Below are 21,447 nucleotides of genomic sequence, written 5' to 3'. Positions count from 1 at the left end.
CCACAAGAAAATCCATCGCAGAGGTAAAATGTACATTTAAACTTGGCACTTGAGAGAGTGCTCGACTTTTGTCGTGCCCTCTGAAAATACATGGGGCAGTTTTTTTGAAAATACTGAGTATCAGTTTCACAACATTCAAATGTTAATGCTGAATTAAACAAAGTGTGACATTTATTCAAAAAGAATGTTTTGTGAGGACCCATTGTCTTGGCCGACGTGTTACTTGTAACATACATTGTAAGATTTAATATCCAGACAGGAAATATCACTAATAAGTGATGGGATATTATTTTCCAATCATTTCCTTGCTATTTTTCAAAGCTTTGCCACGTTGCTCTTAATAGTTAAGTGAAGCACAGCAAGTTGTCATTTTGAGACAAACTAATTCGTTTTTGACACAGAAAATGCAATTCTGAGCATTCATTGAGGCATTCTCTTCCAGTGTCCATATTTCCATGGGAAGAGCAAGTTCTCCAAGAAGCTCCTTCCCTGTAGCGAGCAGTTTCTTTCAGGTTCTTCCAAAAAGAGAAAGAAGATACTGAACTTTCAGTAGCAAGAAACAAAATAAGGGCAATGCAGATAGTAAAGCAAGTTACTGTATTTAATGACTCCTGCTTTCATGTGAAATATCTACTATGCAGTGAGTACATGTGTTTTAATTGCTATTAAAAGTTTCATGTTTACATATCCATAATTTTATGTAATTAAAGTAATATGACACAGTTTCATAATGCTTGGGGTAATAAAGAATAACGTTCCTGTAGCGTATCAAAGTCTAAATCTTACGTGATGAGAGTGATGATGTCAACAAAGATGATAATGCGTATTATCAGTGTGTGTCGATGAACGATTCTGTAGTGGGTTGATGACAGGGGAAGTTCTGAGCACTGAGAGTTGGGCAAAGGCAGGCTCTGAGCATCCTGGCAAAGAGTCTTTCAAGTAGAGTGACAATAAATCATATTTTTTTATTCCCTTTATTTCTTGTCAATAAAGCATCATCAGTTCTACTTGCCTAGACAAGTGTACTTGGATTATTTACTGTTCCCCTGTGAATCCATAGAAAAAGTAGAAATTTAAAAAATTATTGTGTTATTGCAGTTTAGTCTTAATGGGCATTACAATTAACATAAAGGGAAACTTTCAACATAAAGGGAAACAACATGAAGGAATTTAGCGAGTGAACATGTCCAGATGTTTAAATGACTGGTAACAGTCTCAATGCCCAATACTGCAAGCATCTAGGATCTAGGAAGAATGGACAATTTCTTGTTTCCAGGCATGCAGTATGAGCAGCTATTGCGTTGTTTGTTATGTCACCAACAAGGACTTACAGCAGAGAACTTGCTAATCATTACAGCATGGAGCTGTAGTGCTAGCATGGGGCAAACTCAGAAAAAAAGAGTGAGATTTCCATTCTCTTCAACTAGCTTGTTACCTATTCCGTTGTTCTTTTGTTACACTTCTTCTTTGACGATTTTCATTTTCTACATTCTATTTGGTAAATTTGGTAATGAAGTTGACACTAGAGTACTGCCCTAATGGCTTTAAGGCTTATGTACCACAGAGTTATGTCATTAAGCATGAATTTGATAGATAGAAGGTTGGGTAAAGAATTCCTAGATTCTGTACACAGCCTGGTGTTCTTCAAAATTAAATACTTAAGACATTTTGATTTAGTTGGAGAGTTGCTTATAAATTGGATGAAACCTTGAATTTTCATAATTAATTAGTAGTCTTTCTTTGTTATGGTGTAATACAACAGAGCTTTGTGCTTTTTCGTTTTGCTTCTTCAGGTATGAATACAAGCAAGAGTGAGACAGTGAAGGAGCACCCATTGAAACCCTCTAGAAGATCTATGCCATGCTTAGCACAGAGCCAAACACATCCTCAGAGTCTGAGCAAGCATTCTTCATTTCTGCAGCCAAATCGTGTACAGCCTCAGCCTCTGAGTGCAGGGACATCTACAGCTACCGTTGATGTAGTGTCAGAACGAGGTAAGAGGCTGTTGTCTCTCAGCATCTTGTTCCACACTGGCAATGGAAGGGATCATTGTTTAATGTCCTGTGGTATCTTGGGCTGATCTGCTGGAAATGAGCTAGCAGTGTGCCCTTCTGGTGGTATCCAGGGGTACATAATGAAGAGCGTGGTCAGTAGGTTAAGGGAGGTGATCCTTCCCCTGAACTCTGGCTTGATGAGGCTGTATCTGGAGTGCTGTGTCCAATTCTGGGCTCCCCAGTTCAAGAAAGACAAAGAACTGCTGGAGAGACTAGCCAAGAGCCAGAGAGATGATTATGGGCCTGGAGCATCTCCCTTATGAGGGCAGGTTGAGAGGCATGGGACTGTTCAGCTTAAAAAAGAGAAGTCTGGGAGGAGATCATATCAGTGCTTATAAATACCTAATGGGAAGGAATCAAATGGTTGCGTAGCTGTGCTTATAAATATCTAATGGGAAGGAATCAAATGGTTGCGTAGCAGGCACTTTTCAGTGGTGCCCAGCAATAGGACAAGGAGAAGTGGGCACAAACTGAAACATGGGAAGTTTCATATGAATATGAGGAAAAGCTTCTTGACTTTGAGGGTGACGGAGCACTGCAACAGGCTACCCAGAGAGACTGTGGAATGTCCTTCTCTGGAGATATTCAAAACCTGCCTGGATGCTTTCCTGTTTAGCCTGCATAGGGAGCCTGCTTTAGGAGGGAGTTGGGCTCAATGATCTCTAGAAGTCCCTTCCAACCCCTGTGATTCTGTGATCTTAGATATACTTTTTAAGCATCTTCCATTAAATTACAAGGACATTTGATAATCTTCACTTTGTTTAGATATCTTACAGCTTGTTAAAGAGATAGTGATAGAGTTGCCCACAATCTCCAGAAGAATCTTGCTGCTAAATTCTCACAATTTCTGTAGTGCTTAAAGCGAGTCTTACATGTGTTTTTGTTTTATTTTTCTGAATTACAAGCTTATATTTGCTCATTGAAAACAAGACAAGGAAGTTCTGACATATGCTGCAAAACAGCATGAGAGTTTCATTAGTCTCTCCTAGGGGAGAGAGTTAAAAATAAATATTGGGCTTTCTGTACTAGATGTCAGTATGAGCATGTGGGAGCAAACTGGTTCATTGACTGTCACACACCGAGGGAGAGTGGCATGAGGAAAATGAAAGAAAAGGCAGAAAATCCCTATGAATTTTACTTCACGTTGAACGAAGGAATTGCTTTTATTTTAGGATTTATGTTTAAATAAATGTGAATTAACAGATAGACTAGTCCAGCTGGAGATCCCAGCCACTGTATGTGTACCCTGTTGCTAACTATTGCCAAACACTTTTGTCAGCTCTGTGTGAAGCTGCATTGAGTCAATTAACACAACTTTTTTCTGCTACTAAATTTTGAGAAATTCTTCCTTAATGTTGATAGGCAGTAAATGTTACTGTGATGTTATTCTACCAAGGGAAACTTCTCTTAGGAAGAAAGTCTTTTTTTTTTTTTCTGCCAGTGGAAAATACTCATTAAAATTGCAGCATGGATTTTTTTGAGTCACTGACAGCTTTAAAAAAGTATATTTATAAATACATAAAAGAGTATGTTTATGCTGATATGACTGTTGTATTTCTTCCAGTTAAAGTGATGGAGACTTTGGAAAACAACTTGCTCAAGCTGTCCAGTACAGAATACAGTGATCCATTTTTAGGTAAGTTTATGTCTGAACTGAAATAATAACAAATAGCTGATGTTTCAGTTACACTTGTGGCATTTAAGTGTGGAAAGGCCATACTTATCCTGAAGTGCCAGGTGGGTTGTTTGGTTTTGAAATGGGAGACAAAATATGACTAAAGAAATATGTGCTGTCTTATGTACTTTAAGGGAGACATTTCAGAAAGTTTTCTAATGCTTTATCACTTTTTGAGCTAACAGTACATAAGGACAGAAGAGAAGTATTTATTTTTGCAGAGTTGAAGTAACCCTTTTCTGTAACAGTAGTTCATAATACAATTGCTTTGAAATGCTTTTCTGAACTCTCTTGAAATTGTTATATATATAAATATATATTTTGTTCAGTATTGCCACGTGTGCATTTCTGCTGCTTTTGCTTTCTTCACAAAGTATTCCAGTGGGATTAAAAAAAAACAAACATTAAAAAAAAAGTTGTAATTGGGGTATATTTGTACATTAATTTATGCTATTTTGATACTTGTTGCCAATGAAAGTAGAAAAGAAGTCTCAAAATAAACCCTTTCTTACAAGTGCAGAGTGAGTCTTTATATATACACAAAAGGAATAATTTGCAGGTTCCAAAATTAATTTTGAAATTCTTTTGTTGATTCTTGTGACTCATTTGAAATACATGAAGGTTTCTCTGTACCTGCATAACTACTGTGAAAGCTGCTTTTGCTTACAGTCACATAGCACCAAACTAAAAATGGTTGCTTCATGCTGACGGAAAGAGATTTGCTTTCAGAAAGCTATTTTTCCTTCTCTCACGTTTTTCTATTGATTTTACTTACTTCCTGAAATATATGATAAAGAAAAAAGCTCTTCAGGGTCTCCTAAAGAAGTGGCTATTGGAAATGTGAGGGAAATTGATACTTCCTCTGAACCAAAATAAAAGTGTTCCAAAATCATAACAGAGTATAAAAACTTGGCATAAAGATGGTATAAGAATACCATGCATCTCAGTGAGGGTCCAGCTGAAACACTACTGTCTCCCAGTGTCATTGATTTTATTGATTAGGCAGGCAGTTTCTTTATCCTGTTCTTTTTTCCCTATTTATTTAAACTAGTTTATTTAAAGTGATATTATTGCATACCTATATATGGCAACAGTAATTTTTTCTCTTGGTAAGTGATGTACTATTTTTCATTCATCTAACTTAGTCTACATCTGGAATGAAACATAGAGGACTCAGAGATTGAGGAAAAGATGGGTTGAGTCTCATCTGTTCAAAATTATATTAAATTTTTAGTGGATGTTTTCCTCTTCAGGCTACAGCTATAGTCTTTGAAGGGACAGAAAACATTATTTAAATGGTAGCCTTTTCTAACTTGGTTCATTTATTTGCTTGTGTCAATTGAGATGTCTCCAGTCAGGGGCTGGAACGGGCTGCACAGAGAGGTGGTGGAGTCACTGTCCCTGGAAGTGTTCAAGAAATATTTAGATGTTGTACTGAGGGACATTGTTTAGTGGAAATATTGGTGGTAGGTGGATGGCTGGACTGGATGATCTTGGAGGTCTTTTCCAACTTTGGAGGTTCTATGATAATATCAGTATTATTAGTGGAGCTCACCTGTATAAATCTGAGACAAAATCAAACAAACAAACAAAAATGAAGATGGAAAAAGGAGTATTGCTGCTTGAACTTTGATCGTGAAGATTGAATGACTGTGAAAATGAGAATGCCACAGCTCTGCTCTGTGATTTAGCTGGTGCTTTTGGCATTTTGGAGGAGTCTGCAAAGTAGGCTGATTAATGGGTATCGTTGTCTTAGGAAATCTTTTCAAACTACTCTCCTGAGGACATGCAAGAATGCTGAATTAAGTGAATGTGGTGAATTTTTAATTAGGCTCTATCGTGGAAACAGACCAAATAGCCTTCTCTTCTTTCTGAATCATAACTGTCCATAATTTCTTTCTTCTTCTAAGAGGATAAGTAGACAGCAGATAAAAGATGTGAGTTCACCAAAAACATTCTCCTTTATTTCAGCTGACTGTAGATAAGCCGTAAACATGTAGGATTTCTTTAGTCAATAGTGATGGATTTGCAAAGGAGGCAAGTTACAACACCTTTGTTACAGCAAACAGACAAAAGCAATCAAGGACACGATGCATTTTCACTTTATCCTCTGTCAGTTTTAGGCCATCAGTTTGAGTTTGACGGGTCAGTAAATACAAGGAAAGAAGGCACTGAGCTTCTGTAACATATAGTGTGAATTTCTGTGCTTCCTGCAGCTATTGATAATAAAATATTTATTTGTCTTCAAAGACCATCATATGCAAAAAGAAACTGAACTTTCTCCCTTCACCCTTACAACTTTGACTGTCAGTCTTCTCTAGCAGGAATCTGTATGTAAACAGTTTTGATGAATATGCAGTGTTTATTTGTACTAGAGTTTTACCTTTATGAATAGTTATGAAAAATCCTTTTCAGTAACCTCTTAAAATTGTAGGAGGTGGTTATTACATACGTTTTTGGAGTTTTGAGCATGCTTTGTCAATCAGTTGACTGAGTTTAAGAGAAGTTAGAAATTGTTTATAGTTGAACTGAAAATGAACTGCTCTTGAGTTGAGCTGAAAGGAATTGATGTGGTTTGCAGAAGGATTTGTTATACTTAATTCAGTAAATAAAAAAAAAAACCTTTTTTTTTTAGAGCAGCCCTTGTTTCTTGCCATATATGAGATATCATCTCCCCTGCAATTCATGGTAAAGATGAAAAAAAAACCTGTAAGATGCAAATAGTCACAAAAATTGGAAATAATCGTCCACTGAGCAGTCTGGTCTTTTCTCAAATCAACCTTTGGGTTTAGTATCAGGAATAGGAGGACAGCAGAAATATTTGGATAGATATGCAGCCTGTTTTTCCATCCGCTAGGTCCATTTAAAATTTCTGTCGTTAGTGTTGCCAGGTTTGAGTTCCTTTATGTCACTTTCAGACATTACAAGCCACATCCACAAAGGGATTTTTTATAACAGAATAGATCAATGCCTTTAAAAATCACAGCTGAAGTACCAAGATTTTCAGAAGTCAGGCCATATCAGAAGACCAGGTGAAAAACCTGCAAGCTGTCCAGTCAGCTTGTTAACTGGAAAATTCAATTTGCTCATTCTGACAGAAATATGTACATGTAAATAGCTTTCTAAACTGTGCTAGTGTATACAGAACAATAGCAAGCTGAAATGTCTCATTTCAAATAAGATGTCAAAAATGAATAATGGATCATAAAATCAATAGAAATTGGCTTTTGGGGTTTAGATATAAAAAGTATTTAGTTTTTCTCTCATTTGGCAGTTTGTGTCAGCTGCCTCATTAGCAAATAAAATAACACTTTCTAATTCATTTATTCTTTTTTCATCCTTTGAGGTTTTTTTATTTCTGAATTAGGTCAATTATGAGTGCTTTATGCATAGTAATGCAGAGATTGCAAAGAGTCTGACTCAAGAAAGCTAGACTTAATTTCTGCTTCAACAGAAATGAGAGGTTTTCACAGTGCTGTTTAGAATACATTTTTCAGAAACTTGTTTGTATCTTCAGACAATGTTTGCATGAGAAAGGGTGATCACATCTATTCTGACTGTGTTGAGACATGAGGACAATTTATAATATACTGTATGTACTCCCATGTGCCCCTGGGCTCCATCAGAAGAGGGGTGGCCAGCAAGGGCAGGGAGGTGATTGTCCTTCTCTGCTCTGCTGTCTTGAGGCCCCATCTGGAGTACTGTGTCCAGGTTTGGAGCCCCCAATGCAGGAAAGATGTTAAGCTCAAGGAGGGAAAGTTTAGACTGGATGTCAGGGAGAGGTTCTTTACAGAGAGAGTGGTGAGGTGCTGGCACAGGCTGCTCACAGCGGTAGTGGATGCTCTATCCCTGAAAGTATTCAAGACCAGGTTGCCCAGCGCTCCATCAGACTTGGTCTTGAATTCACGTTTCTTATGGTATTCAAGACCAGGTCGGATGGAGCCATGGGCAACCTGGTCTTGTGCCAGATCTGGAGGTTGGAGCCCTGTCTGTGAAAGGGAGGTTAGAACTCGGTGATTCTTGGCGTCCCTTCCAACCCAAGCCAGTCTATGATTCTATGTCTGAGAGCACTGTCCATTTCTCAGCCTAGATCCGGGGAGACAGCAGCATGAATGATGCAGTTCTGTGACCTGTTAGAACCGCAGAGTTTTTTTGAGTTGAGAGAAACTCTTAGAGGTCATCTGGCCCAACAGCCCTGCAGTGAACAGGGACACCTACAGCTCCATCAGGTATTCAGAGCCCCATCCAGCCTGACAGGGCATCCACTACCTCCCCACCTCTTCCTTATGTCCCATTTGTATCTCCCCACTTTTGATTTGAAACCATCTCTCCTTGTCCTAGCACCATAGACTCTGCTAAAGAGTCTGTCCCCTCATTTTTTGTAGACCCCCTTTGAATACTGAAAGGCTGCTCTCAGCACTCTCTGGAGTCTTCTCTGCTCCAGGAATGTGGTGCTCACTGAACTAAGTGAAAGAGTTCATCTTCTGAAAAAATAATAATGAGGATCAAAATCTAAGTAATTTAGGCATTTAATCTGCCTGTACAAATTCTGCATACCATTTTACCTCCTCCAGAGACCATAAAAACCTGCTGACTGCCTTTGTGAAAATGATTTATATTCTGTGTAATGGTTACATCTGTGTGAGAAACTGTACACTAAGAAAAGCCTGCACTTATCAGCTGTGTGCTCCTCTTTGATTTGTAAGTACAGGTATAAAGGTGAAAAATTTTCTATAGCGTGTATACCATATAGTATTCCAGTTACTCTACCAGGACTTCAGTGGACCATCAGGACTTTTCAAACATCACTGAGAGTGGCTCGGTGGCTGTTAGCCAATTCCCTCAAAAGTTTTAAAAAAAACAACCAACAACCTGAAGTTCTAGAGCAATATGAACTGCACTTGCTTTTTTTCTCTAGTGGCACCTTGCCTGCACTCTCCTCCTCCCCAGAGAAGGTAGGTTAGCTGGTGGTGGGCACCAGAGTCCACCCAAGAGCTACAAGAGCAGCTTTAGCTGACATTTGTTCTTGTCAGTAACCATCCAGTTGGTTGTCACAGGCCAGGGAAGGGAAATAGAAAAATAAAATAAAATTTAGTTAACAGTAGCTTTCCCAAAGCACAGAGTGAAGAGCTCAAGGCAGACAAGGTTTTCTCATCATGTTTTGTGAAGCTGCAGCTAAATAAGGGCTCTGTGTTTGAATTTAAAGATGGATACTTATAATGCAAGCCAAATAGACTCTTAGTCCATTTCACTGCTTTCTGGGGGATGTTGCATTAAAAACACCTCTGGGCAGTACATCTTCAGTCACAGCATTTGGGGTTATTATCTTGATTTGGCTTGTGGCAATTCCAAATGGCAGTTGAAATCAAAACAAACAAACAAAGGTTGTGGAAGAATAGATGGCAGAAAATAGTGTTACTTCATAGAAAAGAATTATATAAAAATTGTGGAAGTTTTAAAGCTGCAGTTCTTTAAGAAAGGCTGAAGAAGAAGTTAAATGACTGCATTTGTAGAAAATGTGGCAAGCATTGGTGAAACTAGAAGCCATCATATTTCAAGTAATTTAGGTTGTATAATTTCATCCTTAGGGGAATGTCATTTTGATTTAAAGGGAAAATTGTAGAAGAGAAAACTTCATCTTTCTTTTTCTCAATGCAAGTGGTGGATACCTTTATCACAAAAAAGAGCCTGTTCATAGAGGAGTGCCACTGACATCATTGACTATTCTTTTTGAATTTAAAGTTTCATCTCATTTTAATTGAGGTCATTTTCTAAAATTTTCTATCTGACATCTGCTGTCTGTGATGTTTCATACAGATGTAACAAACACTGCAATGATAGAATGCTAGGTGTTAATCATCGTTCTTCCCATTTTTGCTATATTTGATACTGTTGTCTTGGGAGATAGTGGTTTTGGTGAATAAAATGTCATGTTTAAATGTACAATAATAAGTTTTATTATGTAAGTTTTATATTATTTTTAACTGTAGGTTAAGGTTTCCTTATTTGTTGTTGAGGGGTGTGGAAAGGTTGTGGCTAAAACCTTTTTGGTATATATTTCGTATCAGATAGCATATATCTAAATGGAAGATTCCATTCTTTTTTTCCAGAAAGTGGGTAGTGCACTTTACAAGCTTATTATTTAAGCAGTGTTTAGTATGTGAAAGCATGTTGAACAATAAGGAGAAACTCATTTCGTAACTGAATTATTTAAATAAAACTTTTGCCCAATTTTTGGGGAATGTGAGATGTACTCAAAGTGTTTAATCCTGTTAAAACTTAGCTCACAAACGCAGACCTTTTTATATGAGTGAAGTGTTTCTTTCAACACTGATAACCTGTCTGGCTGTAAGAGGCCGGGTTTCAGAGGACATTTTCCTTCTCTTTATTTTACTGGATTCTCTTCCAAGCTCTTGATCTTTGGAAATATAGAACTGAATCACATCTGGAAGTAAATCAGGTCAGCTCATTTACTTAAGAATCCTGTTTCCTACCTTGCATACCTACTACTTTAAAGCATTCTGCAGTCTTTGTGTTAATTCGTTTTTGTTGTCTGGAGAGTAATACTTTGTTAAGAGTCAGTTTGGTGCTTTCACAGTCAAAATTGGCTATGTATATATAATTTATGAAATACATTAGAATGTCCCTTCACAGATTTACTGAGGTTAATATCAGCATCAGAAATTACCGAGGGCTCATTTGGTGTGATTACTATGGGAGTAGCTAAACAGGAGGAAAAGCAATTCTCTCTAAATGTTCCAGTTTAATATTCCTTCTCAGAATTGTTTAGGCTACATGAGATAATTGTGGTTATTTTTTTCTGTAATATTTACTGTTGAGAATTTGGCTGAGCAACTGAATGAAGAATACATTGTTGTTGCAGATGAGCTTTTCTGAATATAAAATTCAGGAAATTCAAGATTGCAGTTCCCACAGCAACCACGGCTTGTTTCTTGGCTTCTATTTAGGGTTTAGAATTACTGGGATAAATACTGTTCCCAGTTCCTCTGACTTTTCCCATGTTGATGTGAGAGTTGAGATGAAAACTTGGCTCACAATTTGTGAGTAACTTTTCTGCCTGAATAGTTTCAATTTGTAATTTTTTTCTAGACATAGATGTGTGGGAATAATTATTCCATCTTTTTAATCTTTGAGATATATATATTTTTTTCAAATCTAAACATTTTTCCAGCATTCAATATAAATTACATGGTCCCATAGAGTGCATGCATTATCTCCAATTTTATTGCTACTGAGGAAGTCTTGTCATGGTATTTTAGATGGAGAATGTGCAAGGAAATTCAGCATTTGAAAAAAACTTCTCCCTTTTGGCAGAATCATATAGACTGACTCAGAAACTTAATTCAGATGGGGCGGAGAAATCTAATCTGTAATAGTTGGTCCTAATAAGCTTTGAGAGTTCTCAGTCACCTGCAGTTAGGAATACTCATAGAATCATCAGAATCACCAAGGTTGGAAAGGACCTTCAATATCATCTAGTCCAACAGTCCACCTACCACCAATATTTCCCCACTAAATTGTGTTCCTTAGTAGAACATCTAAATGCTTCTTGAACACCTCCAGGGATGGTAACTCAGCCACCTCCCTGGGCAGCCCATTCCAGCCACTCTTTCAGAGAAGAGATTTTTCCAAATATCCAAACCTGAAATATTCAAATATGTTTATAAATATTTTTGTTGAGTAGTTAACAATAAAACTACCAAAGAGCAAAGCACTTTTTTGTGGTGTCAGCTGTCTTCTGTCATCATCAGGTACATCTCAGATTGTGTTCTGAAGTGGTCACTGTGGTACCTTAATGTGCAGGTTTTCAGTAATATGTAATGCCTCAATTATGAGTCAGGCACAAAAGCATCTGAATGTTTACTACATCTACTTTTATCATTTTGTAGAGTTTTGTTCTTGTTTTTTTTTGTTGTTGTTTTGTTGTTGTTGTCTGTAACTAAAATGAAGAACTTGATGGGCTTTTTTAATTTGAATAATGATAGCAAAACATTTTCAGTAGGCTCTGTGCTAAAATAGAAGTCGTTTCTAGTTTAAGACAACCGTTTCAAATATAAAGCTTTTGCAGGAAAGGAAGTTATTTAAAAATGAATACTTCAAAGGAATATTCAACTGTGGCTATAGCTTTACTGTTTCTTTCCCCAATAACCTAAAATGCGCTCCCTGTTTTATTTTATTTTTTCTTCAGAGATAGGAAAGGACAAAGACACGTACACAGATGATTCAGAACATGGGAATTACGAAGTTCGTACAGATCAGTCATTGCTTATTCAAAACAAGCTCACCAGGCAGAAAACAGAACCTCAAACTAAACCATCTTTAAAGGTAACGAACACAAAACTTCATTAAATTGTATCAATATGCTTAAACATTTTCAAAATACAATTTCTATGGGGTTAGTTAAGCTAAAGTTCATATAAAGAGGCATTGCATGGAAGGAATTGCAGGAGGGTTCCTTACAGAGCTTACAGAATCAGTGAAGGGAATTCCCTGTAGCAGCAGTCACACAAAATTATGGCAAATGTTGTCATGGTTTATAATGTCCCATTTGAGACTGTAGCCTTCTTGTGAGAAAAATTGACAATGCGCAGAACTGAGAGCATAAGTCTCCAAGCATGGATTGAAAAAAAAAAAAAAACATTTCACCAGGCAAAACTGACAAGTAATCTCAGCTAGTAATCAGTTAATCACAGTGCTCATCTCAGTGGATTTCCTTCTAGAGTTCATCTACTATAATGCCAAAGAATTATGATTGATTTTAAGCTTAAAATAGGCTTGTTTTTGTTTTCTCTCTAGATTGGGAGATCTGTGGTTTTCCTCTGAACCGTGCATAGTTTATTGTAAGCATAAGACGCATGACTTATTCTCACGAAGTTCTGAGTGATTTATTTCTTCAAGCACTAGAAAACTGTGTATTCTTCAGTACAGTTTTAAATAACGATTCTCAATTTTTAATATATAAAACTGTCGATAATACTTTGCTACAAATCTAGAAACTGCCTAAATTTCTTTAATTTGTTCCTCATAAACTGCACTTTTCAGTAGGCCATTATACAGTTCTGACATACATCATGCCCTTTATATTTTGTCATTTTAGCACCGAATGCACGTGTCAGTCTGAGTCTTCTAACTGATACAAAGCTTGTTTTCTCAGCCCCACTGTATTGTATTCACTACAGGATTCTCTAAGACATACAGCAGGTCAACATGATTTCTGAGACTGACCATTGGATGCTTTCATAAAAAGCTTTATTTTTTATTATGATAGCTATCTAATAACTTTGAAATAAGTTTACAGATAATGATGTGTACAGACTTGGAAACCTGTGACAGGGAAATGACACTTCAGTAATGACAGAGGAGGGTTACAGGTTTTTTATTGGAGTTCTGTTTCAACAGAACATTGTTTGTTTCTATTATATACTTAGACAAAGCCTTTTTTTGTTAAATGTGAGGTAACAAAAAATGCAGAATGCAGAATTTGCAGGATTTAAGGAATATTATAGGCAATTAATTATTTTTCATAACAATAAGGCAGCTAAAAAAGTTTAGTCACAGATAATGTCTGTCTAGTAACAGACTTTTCATTCTGCTAAAGCAAGACTCTTCTGTTTTCATGTAAAATACAAAACAACTCTATTTCCCTCTAGCCCTGCACACAGGACTAAAATAAAATTTAGAGGCAGCTGGCAAGTTAACTTTCTTTCAAAGTTTCAAGGGGGCCCCTAATATTTGTATTAAGTTTAAACAAAAATACCATTTTTATGTCTCAACCTTTGTACATTCTGACTCAAAAAATTGTCTTTTTTGAGTCTTCTGAAGCCACATCTGACTTCTAGCCTTGACAACAAGTTTCACTATAGCAATCACTTTGGAAACTTCCTTTGGCTTTTATACCGTTTTTTGTAAATGAGACATTCTCCTTCTGTTTACTGTTTGTCTGCCTCCACAGGAAAAAGGCAGAGGAGATTTATATAAGTCTTACAGTGGAAGAGGAGGTTACTGTCTTGCCTATGGAATAGCGTACAGATCCTTCTGGCAGTTAGTGGAAGTTGTCTAGGGAACACTTAGCTTAGATTGCTAGAAAACTAGCAAAAGGAAACTTCGGTTTCTTTTTGGGACTGTTGAAAGTTGCAGTGAAAAGGAGAGAAGACAGCTTTGCAGGAGGTAAGTGCTCTCATGTACAAATAAACTCAGCTGGCATTATTAAAAATAAGTCTTCTCAATCAACCAGATCAGAAATACTGTCCTAATGCAGCCTAAAAAGTTAAAAGCATACTATTCTTTTCTGCTAATGATTCTAATTTAGGCTTGGTTTGGAAGTATTGTTTAGCACCTGAGAGACTCAGGGACAAATGGTGATTTGCAGTTAATGCTTGATGTTTCGGTGATAAGCAGTAAGAAAAGTTCTGGCAGGATGAAAGCCAATGTACATTTTTGGGGGGAATTGTCTAGTGATTCAAATTGCATACATGATGTGTACTCTCCATGAATCTGTCTTGCATCACGGCAGTTTAAAAACCTTAACAAACATCAGATAATATAGACAATAGCACCTCGATTCCAATATTAATCTTGGTAATCATCTACTTTACTAATTTCCTTCATTCTGATGTATAACTCTTAATCCAGCGTAAGTGAAGGCTGATATTTTAAAATCCACGTGAATTTCATATTGACAACTTAAAAGTTGTTCAGACCCATTAAAAAAGTTGTCTTTGTTATTCATGTTTGCTTTGTTTTCAGCACCAACTGCTACAGACATTCTTTAGAAAGCATGATTTCCCTCTGCCAAGGGTTCTCATGCAGAGGAATGCCAGCAAGTGACAGCTGAACAGAATATGACATAAGTGGTTAATTGTTAATTGCGAGTGAAACGTAGGAAATGAGAAGGTCCCTGAGTGGAAGATTGATATTTGAAATGTTCTAGTTTCTCTAAGAAAGGAAAGTGAGCTAAACAGATTTTGTCACTTGAATGGGAAGCTAAAGATGCCCAATGAAGCAGTGAAGCAGTGAATTATTTTGGTCCCAGTGACTGTAACACGCATAGTGGCAAGATGGGAATATTTGAGAAATTACACTTGCATTTCTTTTTATTTACTGCATTAGTGTTACTGGCCTTAATCAGATGAATTTTTTCCCCAAGGAGTGTTTTTTTGCAGTCTGAAAAGATAAAGAAAGGGGTTCTAGGATAACTTTCCCGTGTTATCACTATGGGCTCAGGAAGTACAAAGAAGGGCAAGTACAGTGGCCTAGTTTACTGCCTATTGTGTTATCCACCTCTATCCACTATAATACTGCATGTCAAAAATAGCTTTGTGTTGGACAGGATGTGACACAGGTTCTCTTTCAGACTCTGGAAATGTTGTGTAACTTGTAAAAATTTGAAGTAAATCTTAAATGAATGAATGCTTAAAATGTGGAGAATTGTTTCCAATTAGCTGGTCAGAAAGCTGAAAATTTAATATGACTTGAGTAAAACTCATTGTGTTCAGTGTAAATTACTACTGTGATTACTGAAAGATAGAGCTACCAGTGAAAACCTGAAACACATTTCTTAGGCTTTTAATTGGATTCTGTTGAATTTTGAGCATGTCTGTTCCTTTCTTCTGCAAAGCAAATAATTCATTTTAAAAAAATTCACGTAGGTGGTTTGGAAAAATTGAATAAATCAAATAAAACTGAATAAATCAAACATATTTCCAGAATTAATATGTTTTTCGATCTTATTTCTTTTATTTTCCATGCTTTTGCAGGATTTTTCTCCTTCCACTGCTGTCATGTTTAAGTGCATGACGTTGAGTTACGGTTTCTTAAACTTTATTTGTGCCATCTGTTCTAATCCTGTCAATTTATCTCTAGTTTCAGGTACATTATTTCGCTCAATCTATCTTGCTCATGTGTTCCATGAAAGTCAGGAATACATACTCAAAGAGGAGGGTAAAATTGCTGTAGTGTCTAAATCAGAACAAGAAGTGGTCATCTGGCAACAATGTACTGGCAAGGGGAACGGCAAAAGGAGTCTCATAGATTATGAGTAGTCTGGTAATGCAATCTAATAACATAAAAGTAAATAAAGTTTAAAAGGAATGATAACAGATAAAATCATTACCTCAGAATAGAATGACACGGTCAAGTGCAGCACAAGCTAACGCTGTTTATGCTTTCAGTGCGTGGTTCTCATCTGCTGTGAGCTCTCATTTAAAAAAAATAAATAAATAAAGGAAAAGAAGAAAAAGGAATCTTTGAAATTAGTTCAGGAATAGCAGGGAAAGTATTAAGAAATTTTACCACAGCAAAAGATACAAGTTTAAAAAAGAAAATAATAAAGAAAATGTCAGCAATCATGTCAGTATGGTTCCTACTTAGGTCTTCCTATTAGATCTAAAGAGCAAATAGAGGAGGTTAAGTACTAACAGTGAAAAGTTTTGTTGGAGTCACAGGCTTGATCTGAAACAGAGTAAGCATTACTATGGAATCTCACCTCTGGAAATAAGCCTGTTGCAGTTAGCATTAGTAACATCTATTTCCAAAGAAAACTTAAAGCTGAGAGCTGAGTCATAAGCTCTGAATGTAGACACAAACCACTGAAATAACGATATCTTTCAGTGTGAATATTACCACAGATATTTACACAAAGTTCATGGTAACAATACTAAGGAGAATGAGTAACGAAAATAAGCAGGATGGTTTTCATGAGTCAGCCAGTAATCTCTTTACAAAATAACATCTTATGAATGCTTGTGAATTGTATTGATAGAAAAGTTTCTCTTAGTGAAATAACCATTCTACTTACTGTGACAATGGGGCAGCTGTTCATTTATAGGTAATTACATTACCTTAGAAGTTCACATATGAGTTCTTGTTCCTCAGATTGTTTCCATGGCTACTTTACTCTCATACATGATTTGGTAGCCCTGAACTCATCTATTAATATCTCTAAAGCATCTCTTAAAAATTGAAGGGATGAAGAAATACAGAGAACTGTTTTTCTTGCCTTGCATCTAATACCAGTGTGTTTTGATTGTATGCTACATTCTTCTTCTCTCCTTCCTTTATCCCAAGCAGATACTCACTGCAAGAGTACGAAGTCATTTTATATGTTGCAGAATGTTCTGCACTGTCCTAATTAGCCTGGAAGACTCCAAGACAATAAACTTTATGGTGGTGGTTGTAAAAGTTTGGCATGTCAGCAGTAGGTCAGTGAACATGTTCACTGATCAGCTTCCATAATAAGCAAATAGTCTATTTCAAAGTCTATTTCCTTGTCTTTTGTTCTTCAAATGTTTCCTTGTTCTACGACATTTTCCTAGATCTTTGTATCCCAGAAATTCTACTGGCGAGGTGGTGCCACCCATAGAGGGGTGATGCTGGGGCAAAGTATTGATTTAATACATGCTTGCTGTTTGTTATATGCAGAAGGCACTGGTATAATACTAACAAAATCATACAGTATATTATTCTCAACTAAGTTGCTAAAGGGATGTCTAATTTTTGAAGATAAATTTGAAAAATCTATTAACAGTGAGAACAACCATTCATTTGCGAATTACTTACATCTAATGAATACTGATACATTTACTGATTGTCTGGGGCTAATAATTTGTATTCACAGATTAACTGCTACCACTTTGTATGGTACAAAATATTTTTACCAAGATTTTATGTATCGTTTGAATTTTTTAATTTTTAGATGGTAAAAAAGATACTCAATTGAACTTCTCAAATCTGGACACGAGAAGTTCAATCTTCAAACTTAGCAAGGGTGCTAGACAGAGGCATAAATATTTTGCTGCAGAAATCAGGAGAAGAATGTCTTTAGACTTTATGACTAAGACATACGAAATAGTTTACTGGAGTTGTCTTCCATTCCTACCATGATTCAGTATATTATCAGTGAATAATACTGGACAAATTCGTGTGCTATGGCTTTGTTACTTTCAGTGGAGATTTTGTCAATTGCGTTAGCATTCATGACACTCTTGTGCACAGCACTTTTGTTTCTGCTCTGTCTGCTGAGACTGTGCATTATCAAGGCATTGTTTAAGTGACCTTGGCAGCTGGCATTCTATCTTCATGTAAGTGTTAATACTGAAGAAGGTAGAGTTGTGAACATGGAAGTAGAATCATGTAAGTTACACCTTACCTAATAATCTACCAAAGGCCAGAAGGCTTTTTTTTGTTCTTCTCTGACATCTTCTTTAAAGTTTCCTCTATTCTTCATGTCTTTATTGAATGCCATACATTGGGTTACCAGAGAGACTGAGATTCACTGCTTCCATTTCCAGTAACAGAATCACTTTTTTCTTATTACGTTGTTCCTTTCTCTCACAAATTCCCTGGTGGGAAAAAAAAGAAAAGAGAAAAAGAAAAAAAAAAGGCAACTCAACAAGCCTTTTAATATTTTACTTCATTACTGGTAAGTTGCACTAGACAATCTCCAGAGGTCTCTTCCAACTCCTCTGATTCTGTGATTCTGTTGCACATTTAGTTATCAGAATTCACATCTAATTCCATCTTAGGGTGGAAATAAATTTTGTTCCAAACATCATCACCTTGCAATTAAGAGATCTTGAGGAGAAAGTTTAGTAATTTTCAAATGTAAAAGAAGAATTTTGAGATTCAGCCTTGTGTGTCCACCTATAGTTTCAATCACAGATAGTGTTCTGTTGATATCTTTAATGTCTTTTAAATAATCTTACAAATTTGAACCCAATTTCCACAGCCTACACAGAGATCAGTTGAACTTCATTGCCTCTTGTAGGGGAAAAATAAACACATTGTGCTGTGGAGTCTCAATTTTTGTGTGATATATCAGATACAGCATTGAAGTAACTGAATCCTAACTTTGTTGGCTATGGCGGGGAAATGATGTTCTTGGATGTTCTTATAAATGTGAAACTACCTTAGATTCTTTTTAGAAAGTAAATGATGGTCCTTGAATTCAGAAATTGAAACCTGGTCTGTTCACTGGCTGAGCTACACCCCAAAGTAAAAGTTGTCTCTCCTTGTACATATCTATCTTGGGTCAGAATAACCTGATCTGGGCTGAGTCCAAGTCACTTTGTGCATGCTGCCAGGTTAGCACTCACATTTTGTTTGGTCATTACTTCAAATTTCAGGAAAATGTGAAGCAGATCTTAAAATGTTACGAGGTCTGCTTTCCAACTATCTGCTTTGCCCTTGAATGTAAATGAGAATCTTATGCATAAAACTAACAAGTTAAACAATTTTGTCCATGTCAGACTCTATTTACTGAGTGTTGATAGTAAGAGTAAATTAAACTATCAGAGAAACACACGTGGAATCTAGTAAATGTGACTTTTCGTAGATTAGACTCACGGTTAAGTACTTGGTTTTGCCTTGATACAAGTTTTCTTATCACTCTTCGAACTAGAGTTATTAATGACATGATTAGATATACATCAATTTGATGATTTCAGTATGTTAAAACTTCAGTCTTGAATTTCTTTGTAAATGGTCAGTTGTTGTCTGTACTATATCACTGTCTAAATGAATGCCAAGATAATTTAAGATGGCTATTTATTAACCCCTTAGAATAACTAACACAAAAATAAAAAATGCAACAAACTATTTCTAAAAATTAGCCAAATGAGTAGTGATTGAAATTGCAAGCTTAAGGAAGCTCTGCATTGAGGAAAACAATACTTCAATGCAGGGCTTCATTTTTATGTCAAAGGTGAACATTAAAAGGTTCTAATTTAGCTTCAAAATGTTTAATATTAAATATTTTCTCATATTACCATTATATACAAGGGCCGCTCTGAAAGTAATGCCTCCTGTTTTATTTTGTTGTCCCATGACATCAGAGGTGGATGTTGATGATATGGCAGCAGAGGTTGAACATTCCTACCAGTGTTCCATTACATTCGACAGATGGCAGCAGAGGGGCACTCAGACAGAATGGCAACATTTAACTTCTAAATGATTAGACCTGGCAATATTACCTCCCCGAAACGGAGGAATTTTGGCAATAATCTCAGGCAACCTAAGCAGCTGAGAAAGTTTCAGCTGTTGTTGTTGCTCTTGGTGAGGCTCTTTTCTCCACAGGTTGATTGTATATGAAGTCAATGTTGTCAATGGAATTTTGAAGCATTTTTAGTTATTTTTTACATAACTTTAAAACCTGGAACTCAGCACAAGGACTGTAATTAAAATTTGTCTCCTTCTAACTTATCTGTGAGTTGGTGATGGAAATAGCATTGTGATTATGAAAGGTGGGATGCATGCTACATGAATTCAGGATGTTGTTATTAAAAGCACATAAAATTGTTATATTTTGCTTCTGTCTTGTACTAACAGACTCTGAGTGTAGGAAAGGTGATCAGGTGGCTACTGCTGATATAAACATTGATCAGGCTGATTTTGCACCTGTTTTCCAAGTAAAACAGGAAATATTAACTCTTGGATTGAAATTAATGCTCTCTTTTCTCCGTACACATTATGGAGCCCCTTCAGATCAGCTGAAATCACTGTTAAATTATGTATAATAAATGTGTATAAACATCACCAGATAAATTATTTCACTGTCCCAGATGCTCCTGGTAACATAGGTGGACATTGGTCTTCCAGAACTAAACTGAAGTGAAACCAGCAAAGCAAATGTAGCAGTGGCTTCAGTATTGCACATTTCAGACTGTGCATCTGTAAGAATCAGATCCTCTGAAAGCGTTCTGAGATGAACAGATGGGAAATTTCTTTCTACTGACAGTGCAGGTCATTATTTATTGAACGCTGCCCCTGGAGATTTCTGTTCAGTGTAGATGAACCTGAGGGCATATTTGCACCACTGTTAATCTGAGGAAGAAAAAAATAGATCGCTTTGCTCTTGCAGTAAGATTTTTTTTTCCAGGAGAGAAGAGCAAGGTAAAAAATGTCTAGAAAGTCTAGTTAGTCCAAAGGAAAGGTAGAGGTGTCTTACTTAAAGGGAAATTTAATTTGCAGAATGTCTGTACAGAAATTGCATGAGCAGAAACTGTGAGATATACATCATCTCTCCCCATGGGGGAATTTTGGGCAGGCTTTTCCTGTTGTTTTGCCAACTTCATGGAACATAAAAAGAAGCCAATTCAAGTCAGCTTTTGTGAAATGCTAATGCTGGAATACTACATTGCTACCCCAAAGCATCATTCTTATCTGCAAGTCATTACAAGAATTATAGAAATTGAGTGGGTTCTGGCGAAGAAGAGTGGTAGCAGTAGATAGAGAAGGTAAGGGGTAGAAGAGGAAATAAGAGCTTACTTGTGAGCAGCGAGGGAAATGTGTAAACAAGCACTTTTGGGACTCATGCTGCTACCTGCTGAAGAATGTAGGAGCAATTTGAAGGTGGCAGAAAAAGGATGCCCACTTGGTCTTCCTCATTAAAATGAGGTGTAAGACAGTGGGTAGTTAGGCCTGCCAGTGATGCCAGTAAAGAGTATGCCAGAGGATGAGCAACATCCAAACTGTAAAAACACTGGAAGCTATGCAAAAGTAGGAAAATCCATGAACCTTGCTTTACTGTTGAATTTTGTCTTTCAAAGGCAGAATGGTATAGAAACAGGGTTCCTGTGTCGTAGATGTCACTTTTTAAAAATTCTCTTTTTACAAATGGATCTGAGTATAAGGACTACACTGTTCTAGTCATATTATCAAATGTGAGTTGGGTTTCTAGTATACTTTTAAAAACACCTCTCA

General features: G+C 36.6%; 1 protein-coding gene across 1 annotated transcript in view; it reads left to right on the top strand.

Moving 5' to 3' along the window:
• The window catches only part of ANO3 (anoctamin 3), a 113,420-nt gene that overhangs the window by 35,066 nt on the left and 56,907 nt on the right, over positions 1 to 21,447 (top strand). The window contains 3 exon segments of the mRNA XM_019615250.2: positions 1,794 to 1,994; positions 3,619 to 3,690; positions 11,939 to 12,075. Of these exon segments, the coding sequence (XP_019470795.1) occupies positions 1,794 to 1,994; positions 3,619 to 3,690; positions 11,939 to 12,075 (410 nt within the window).

Source organism: Meleagris gallopavo, chromosome 5 (genome assembly GCF_000146605.3).
Source record: "Meleagris gallopavo isolate NT-WF06-2002-E0010 breed Aviagen turkey brand Nicholas breeding stock chromosome 5, Turkey_5.1, whole genome shotgun sequence".
NCBI lineage: Eukaryota > Metazoa > Chordata > Aves > Galliformes > Phasianidae > Meleagris > Meleagris gallopavo.
Note: the sequence above shows the minus strand (reverse complement) of the source record. Positions and strands in the feature narration are given on the sequence as shown.